General features: G+C 47.7%; 2 protein-coding genes across 2 annotated transcripts; both read right to left on the bottom strand.

Moving 5' to 3' along the window:
* Window positions 1-3,294: 3,294 nt before the first annotated feature.
* On the bottom strand, window positions 3,295-4,815 carry LOC100415849 (peroxidase 1). The gene is made up of 4 exons (XM_044517024.1): window positions 4,501-4,815; window positions 4,240-4,425; window positions 3,989-4,151; window positions 3,295-3,892 (listed from the first exon to the last, which is right to left on the bottom strand). The coding sequence occupies exons 1-4, from the start codon at window positions 4,714-4,716 to the stop codon at window positions 3,468-3,470; spliced, it is 990 nt and encodes a 329-aa protein (XP_044372959.1). The 5' UTR covers window positions 4,717-4,815; the 3' UTR covers window positions 3,295-3,467.
* Window positions 4,816-6,406: 1,591 nt separating this feature from the next.
* LOC123095353 (peroxidase 1) lies at window positions 6,407-7,864 on the bottom strand. Its single transcript, XM_044517025.1, has 4 exons — window positions 7,607-7,864; window positions 7,339-7,533; window positions 7,216-7,262; window positions 6,407-6,947 (listed from the first exon to the last, which is right to left on the bottom strand). Exons 1-4 carry the CDS (start codon window positions 7,811-7,813, stop codon window positions 6,407-6,409), a joined length of 990 nt encoding a protein of 329 aa, XP_044372960.1. The 5' UTR covers window positions 7,814-7,864.
* Window positions 7,865-8,280: the final 416 nt, after the last annotated feature.

Genomic DNA, 8,280 nt, shown 5'->3' with positions numbered 1-8,280 from the left:
CAAGTGGGGAGGGGAGCCCGAGAGGGCGCGGCGTCAGCGCCCTTATCCTCTCCAGGGGCCTGTATCGGCGCGGGGCGGCGAGCTGGTCCGACGGCGACGCGGGCGCGGTCGGACGAACAGTGGGGGGTGTGGGGAGGCGGTGACAGAGGTGGGGAGGTGGCAGCTGGGCCACCTGGGCCGACCGGGTGCGAGGGAATGGGCCGAAGCCCAGGGGGTCTTTCTCCTTCCCTTTTGGGTTAGTTTTAGTTTTTCTGTTTTTGCTTTTATTTATTTTCTTTTCTGTTTTAAATCACTTTAAATTATTTAGACATTTTATAAAAATGTGTTTGCTGCACCATAATTACCTTTGTAATATCCGACAACCACCGAACATTTTTGTTTTAATTTTTGATAACTTTTATTGCTATCATTAATTTGAATACGAATTTCGAACGGTTTCGAATTATTGTGAGGATAGTAACAGTAACCGAGGTGTCATGGCATGATGAGCGTGGAATTACTGTAGCTTAATTATCCGGGCGTCACAATGACGAAGGCCACCGTCGCACATGTGACGAAGATTGGTGAGGGAGGTAAGTCACCGACATTGCTAAAATCCTAATTTAGCACACTCCAACAACACCACACGATCCACGTTTGTGGCGGTAGAATTGGTCGGCAAACCATACTTGTCGTTGTCACCAGATCTGAAGGTTCAAGACCCTCTAGCCCATTGCGACAACAACCTAGCAGTACAGGACCATGGCTCCATCTGCACGCCTTAAGTACATGACCACCTCATTGGGACGCAGAAGGCAACCATTGCCGTCCATGTACCTACAGATGGGATCGCGACTACCGACGCCTCGCCACCAGAGACCACTGCCACCCAAAACACCACTACCACCACTGCACAACCATACCCATCCTCAAGCCATCGCCCATAGATCGCATCTCGTCGTCAAAGGTTGCCGGAGCAGAGACCTCCCTACCACAACCTTCATCGACCAGTGACAGGACTTAGCATGACCAGTGCTCTCTAGCAACGATGAGCGGAAGGGAGGACATGCATGTAGGAGGCGGCGGCCGTGGGAAAGGAAGGAGGCGGCGGCCGTGGGAAAGGAAGGAGGCGGCGTCGTGTCCCTCCCCAAAAGAAGAATAGGGACTCTATCATATATGTTATAACCAAATCAATGGGCCAACAAAGAAAATTCATGAAATTAGGTTGAGTTTTATGTAAAAGAGATGATGGTAGCTCCTAAATCACAAAACTCCTATTCTGATCCCAAGCTCAAATGCACACTGATGAACAGTAAAATCTAAAAAAATAGTAAAAGAATCAATTTTTTTTTGATTTTTTTGGTAAACTTTGAAAGATGTTTTGTATGCTAAACAAATTTCAGCATGAAATGACATTCGTGGAAGTCATGGCAAAAAAAGCAAAATCAGTACTCCAAAATATTTTCAAAATTAACATTTTTTGGAGTATCGATTTTTTTTCTTCACAACTTCCACGAATGTCGTTTTGTGCTGAAATATTGTAAGCATACAAAACAGTTGTCAAAGTTTACCACAAAAAAAAATCATATTTTTTTACTATTGTTTTTGATTTAACTGTCCATAAGGGTGCATTTGAGGTTGGGAGCAGATACTCCATGCCCCCTATATCATCTCTTCTAAGGGCGCAGCTACTGAGAACTAACATGTGGTTCACGGTCTTGTGAATAGTGCAAGCCGATATTATTCTCATGGTGAGTTATCACGCGATCGTTGATCAAGTGTCAGGTCACTTATCGACAGGCCACAAAGCCGTCGAATAGTGAAATGACCTCCAATAATGTATAAACTTTCAAAATGTTTGGTATGAACTTCCCACTAGTTTGCAACTTTTTTTACCAATAAACACTAGCATTTCAATAATACAAATACTAATTGTACACTAACCCCCCGCAAAAAAATTTTATACACTAATCCAACATTGAGCATAATAAAAACAAAAAATCCGTATGATGTTATCAAGATACCACAACAATTCAACTTTCCAAAAGATCTAATAATAAGACATGAAACAGAAATCGTCCAGAAAGAAGGGGAACCAGAATTTTGGCCTGAAGCCAACATTGGTGGGGGATGTTCTCCCAGCCGGCCTCGATCGCACCCAGATCCACAGCCCTCTCCAGCCATGGCTTGTAGTTGATGCCATCCCACCAAACCAAAACTGAATATACTTCTGGCAACTGCCATCTCCGGACACGTTTCATTTTTGTATACAACTCCAGTACGTCTGGCAACTGGCATCTCAAGTGTTCGATCGTACCGTTGCAGAAAGCTAGCTTGGCTTTAGGTTTGGTGAGAATGAGATGGCGCCAACAAGAAGCCATGCATAATTGTGCATGGCATGTGGGAGGCTACTTAAAAAATGCTTCCCTTTTGTACCAACGTCCAGCAGATCAGTTGCATGCCGGCTTAGAAATGTTTATTGCCAGAGAGGCCGTGGGGGTGGCTGCTAACACAACGGAACACACATCAGATCAGATGCTGATCTGAAAAAACACAGGTCATGCCTGCACCAATAATGAGTCCATTCTTGACCAGATTCCTAATTATATAGTCGTCAACAGCAGATCAGGGTGTCGCCTAGTACGGCAACGCATGTGATGTGTTGATGTGCGTACCAACTTTGTTACTGATTATTCCTTGCATGCATGTCAGGTTTGCAATTGCATGCATGATTGATTGCATCTACCCAGGACTAAAATGACAGTGTTTATATATGATCATGTATTCATGGCGGAAACTTTACAGGGCTGCAACGAAACAATAAATTAATGAAAGAACAAAGATTTTGGGGAGAAAGGAGGTATAATAGTAATAATTTACATGGAAAAGGGTGGTCATAAATTAATCAAACAACCTTGCTAAGTCTCAGTCGACTAAGACTTAACAAAGTCTCAGTCGATGTTATATCCGTAAGATTTTACATTGAGATTAGTGCGATTTTTTTCCAATGTTTTCTTTTTTTATTGCATGTTATGTCACTTCACTGAAACTTTATTAAATCTCAGTCGACTGAGACCTAGCACACCCTTGTCATTTCTCCTGTTAAAATAGAGTAGATGTGACCATGGTGCTCAGCCGCCATGGTGTGCGGTCCAGTAAGATTCCCTGCTTGGCTATCCTCTGTCATGGTGCTCAGAGCGAGACCAGGCAGAAGTGCAGCGTGGTTAACCATTAATTCACCGATCCACGAAGTGTGATGCTTTTGATTAAGTCTTAGTCGACTGAGACTTAGCAAGACTGAAATGACAATGTCTATAATATGATCATGAGTTCTTGATGGAAACTTTACAAGGCTGTAACGAAACAATAAATTAATGAAGAAATTTTTATGGGGAGAGAAAGGAGGTATACCAATCTTTTACAGCAATTTACATGGGAAAAGATGGTCACAAACTAAACAAAAGCATTGTACTTCGTCGGTCGGTGACTTAATGATTAGCCACACTGCACTTCTTCCTGATCTCGCCCTGGCTGCCGGTGAGCACCTGGTTGTTGCCCATCTTGACCATGGAGACGGCGAAGTCGGCGAAGAACTCGTCCTTGAAGGCGCCGGTGGCATGGCGCTGGACGTAGGCGCGGGTGAAGGGATCGGTGAGGAGGGCGCCGTCAGAGTGAAAGAGGCCCCTGCGCTTGCTCACCAGCTTGAAGTAGTCGGTGTCGAAGGTCTTGAAGCTGCCGGGGTCCATCTCCACGAGTGTGGTGTTATCGTTGAGGCTGGCGCACTTGCTCTTGAGCTTCATCATGTACTGCGGCTCCAGCGAGGGGTCGATGTCGCTGGCGTTCTCCATGCCGGTGAAGTTGTAGAGCCGGTCCGAGAAGGAGAAGCAGTGCGACGTCCCGATCGTGTGCGCGGCTGTAGGAGAAACAGAGCATGCATAGATTCATTAATTAGACGTCGACCATGACCAAAGTAGTGTGGAGCTAAGATAGAAATGGTGTGGTTAGGTACCTGAGAGGACGACGAGGTCCTTGGCGTCGAGGTTCACGGCGGCGAAGTTCTGGGTGAGCACGGTGAAGTTGGCGGTCGGGGGTGGCAGCGCGTCGGTGTCGTTGGAGATGGACACGCTGCCGTCTCGCCGGCCGAGAAGAACTTCCCAGAATGGCCCCTTGCTCTGGAAAAACCATGATCGAGCAGCATTAGAATTTGGTTTCCTCCACAGGTATTCGGTCATTTGCAAAATGGCCTAGCGCTCTACTCACCAGCCAGACTGCGTCCCTGGCAATGATGGCGAGCAGGTCGGCGCAGGAGACGGTGTCGGGGCAGGCCTTCTCCACGGCGGCCTTCACCCTCTCGATGAAGCCGAAGCCGCGGAGAGTCTGGTTCGGCAGCGCGTCCTTCTCCGCCGTCTTGTTGGCCGAGTCCAGCAGCACCGACCCGTCACACCCCTGCATTCACGGTGGTCAGGCCAGCAGCACAACGGCACAATGAGGGTATACAACATGCATGCTAATGCAACTTACCCTGACGAAGCAGTCGTGGAAGTGCATCCGGAGGAGCGGCCCGGCGAGACTGGGCGCCAGGGACAGCGCCCTCACCATCTCCCTCCTCACGACGTCCTCCACGCTGGGGCACGACTCGCTGTAGAACTTCTCGTGCAGCTGCGCCTGCGCGCACGTTGCCGTCGCCGCCACCGCCGCGAGCAGCAGCACCACCATCGTCGCAGCCCTGGACGCCATCTTCTCGGCCAAGAAGCTTGTTTCTTGCTTGGCTATGCAAGAAACAACGATGGCAGCTAGGTGGCTGATTAATCAGGGAAAGCTTGAACTGCTGCTGCTGCGGCTGGATTGGCGCCTGGGAAATATATAGCGCCGGAGTGTCCCCACGCCTACATGTGGTGGGCTGTCCTCCGGAGCAGCAGGTAAAATTCGCATGGTTTAATGAGTTGTTCCTTGTTTGCTCTCTCCGGAATCTTTGCCGTGGCAGGTACACCGGCAGAGCCGTATGCATAATGGAGGCGGCCGGACAGCCAGACCCAAACGGAAGCACGTCGGCAGATGAACTCATTAAGTAATTAGTCATCACGGAGCGGAATTTGCTGCCAAGTTTTAATCAAAAGAGGGACAGTGAACGCCACCTACTGGTAGTTTGCAAACGTGGGAATCTCATGATCCATATATTTGTACCGGCGCCAGATGCTATCTTGAATATATATACTTCGAACTATTCCAGGCAATATATATACATCTATACATTTTTCTTTTGCAAATGCTATACATATTTTATTTATGAATAAAAAAAATATATATTCTTCGTCCGTCATGATATTTTGCTCCAGTAATGCTCCAAGGTGCTGATTGGCTTCTACTATATGACTGTTCTTTGACTTTTACCACTCTTTATTATCTTCACATGTACGAATAAAGACGTACATCTAAATAAAAATCATGCGATATGTGTGAAAAATGTTTTTCTACCTGGGATCCATCGTTCTCTGTGCTTGTGTACTCGGTTTTCACTTATACACAATGGAACATAAGGATGCACTTCCTAACAAGAAGAGACTAAATGCACGCCAACAGTCAAAAAATTGATAAGGTGGTTGATGGCTGCTATCCAACCGGCCTGAAAAGTAACTAAATTAAAATAGTCTAGCGAGAACGGCATTTTGGAGCTTGGCCTCCATGGAGGCCGTTTTTTGTTGAAAAATTCAAAATTCATATTTTTGGTTTCAAAACATTCTAAAACAATTGTACAAGTATATAAGGATGTGATGTGTATGTGTGTAAAATTTCAGGATGAAATACCTTGAGATGTGATCTCTGCAAAAAGAACAAATTCATGGACTTTTGGGATGAATAGTATCATGTGTTAAAAGGCCATAGTTTTGTCCTTTTTGCAGTCCTTATTTCAACGTATTTTGTCCTGAAAATTTACACACATGTGTGTTATGCCTTCATATATGTCCGTATTTTTTTCAGAATTTTTTGAAACATAAAAGTATGAAATTTTTGGAATTTAGAATTTTTCAAAAACCGGCCTCCATGGAGGCCGAGCTCCAAAAGCAATTTTCGCTAACTATAACTCTTTCTTTTTACTAGTACTTGTGACACATTATGACATGCTCTGAGATAAAACAAAAAACACAACAAAACATTATGTAACAATCTAAAATAAAACAATACAAACTTAAATAAACAAAACTTGAAAGCGTGACATGAATCTCCAGCTGACAACGCACGACACATCGGATGTGGCAATTTCAAAGTCTTCATCGTGTGTACAAGGAATTAACATGGTCATAATGAAATAATAAATTATAATGAAAGAAAAAGATTTGAGAGAGAAAGGAGCTATGACAATCTAACAGTAATTTACAGCGAAAAAAGATGGTCACAAATCAAAACAGCCTTGTACTTTGTCGGTGGTTTAATGGTTGACCACGCTGCACTTCTTCCCGATCTCACCCTGGCTTCCGGTGAGCGGGTTGGCGTTGCCCATCTTGATCATGGAGGCGGCGAAGTCGGCGAAGAACTCGCCCTTGAAGGCGCCGGTGGCATGGCGCTGGACGTAGGTGCGGGTGAAGGGGTCGGTGAGGAGGGCGCCGTTGGAGTGGAAGAGGCCCCTCCGCTTGCTCACCAGCTTGAAGTAGTCGGTGTCGAAGGTCTTGAAGCTGCTGGGGTCCATCTCCATGAGGGTAGTGTTGTCGTTGAGGCTGGCACACTTGCTCTTTAGCCGCATCATGTACTGCGGCTCCAACGTGGGGTCGATGTCGCTGGGGTTCTCCATGCCGGTGAAGTTGTAGAGCCGGTCAGAGAAGGAGAAGCAGTGCGACGTCCCGATGGTGTGCCCGGCGGACAAGACGACAAGGTCCTTTGCGTCGAGGTTCACGGCGGCGAAGAGCTGGGTGAGCACGGTGAAGTTGGAGGTCGGGGGTGGCAGAGCGTCGGTCTCGTTGGAAATGGACACGAGAGACGTGATTCAGGACCATGGTTCAACCGAACCTATGGTCTATGCCGTACGATTTAACATCTTACTACATGTGGATATGTGACATGCATGCCAAGTGCATTTCTTAATCAACCATGCATGGATCCTCATGAATAGACATGCATATCAACTATATTATTTTTTAATCGACCATGCATGAATCCTTATGAATAGTGTTTAGAAATCAATGGTGTCGAGTGTAGGTTCGGCTGAACCATGGTTCTGTAAAACATTTTAGAATGGACACGCTGCCGTCTCGCCGGCCGAGAGGAACTGTCCAGAATGGACCCTTGCTCTGGAGAAACCATGATCGAGCAGCATTAGAATTTGGCTTCCACACGTACCGTATCATTTGCAAAATGGCCTAGTACTCTACTCAACAGCCATACTGCGTCCCTGGCAATGAGGGCGAGGATGTCGGCGCAGGAGACGGTGTCGGGGCAGGCCTTCTCCACCGTGGCCTTCACCCTCTCGACGAAGCCGAAACCACGGAGCGTCTGGTTCGGCTGCGCGTCCTTCTCCGCCGTCTTGTTGGCCGAGTCCAGCAGAACCGAGCCGTCGCACCCCTGCATCCACGGTGGTCAGGCCACTGCACAAAACAGGTTACGGACAGACAACATGCATGCAAATGCTGCTTACCCTGACGAAGCAGTCGTGGAAGTGCATCCGGAGGAGCGGCCCGGCGAGGCTGGGCGCCAGGGACAGCGCCCTCACCATCTCCCTCCTCACCACGTCCTCCACGCTGGGGCACGACTCGCTGTAGAACTTCTCGTGCAGCTGCGCCCGCGCGCACGTCGCCGCCACCGCCGCGAGCAGGAGCACCACCATCAAAGACCTCGACGCCATCTTCACACGCCCCGAGGATGAGGGTGGCTAGGTAGCTAATTAGTCAGGGGAAGCTTGTGGTGCTGCTGCTGTTGCTGGACTGGCGCCCGAGAAATATATAGCGCCGGAGTGTCCCCACGCCTGCATGTGGTGGGCTGTCCTTCGGAGCAGCAGGTAAAATCTGCATGGTTTATTGAGTTGTTCCTTGTTTGCACTCCCCGGAATCTTTGCCGTGGCAGGTACACCGGCGGCGTGCCGTATGTATAATGGAGGCGGCCGGACAGCCAGGCCCAGACGGAAGCACGTAGGCAGATCAACTCATTAACTAATTTGTCATCACGGAGCGGAATTCGCTGCCAAGTTTTAATCAACAGAGGGCCAGTGAAAGCCACCTATTGGTATTTTTTTTTGCGGGAAAGAGGATTTCATTCATCAAGTAATATGATTACACTCAGCGGCAACGATGCTCGCGATCTCGTCAGGAGGGT

Source organism: Triticum aestivum, chromosome 1B (assembly GCF_018294505.1).
Source record: "Triticum aestivum cultivar Chinese Spring chromosome 1B, IWGSC CS RefSeq v2.1, whole genome shotgun sequence".
Lineage (NCBI taxonomy): Eukaryota > Viridiplantae > Streptophyta > Magnoliopsida > Poales > Poaceae > Triticum > Triticum aestivum.
Note: the sequence above shows the minus strand (reverse complement) of the source record. Positions and strands in the feature narration are given on the sequence as shown.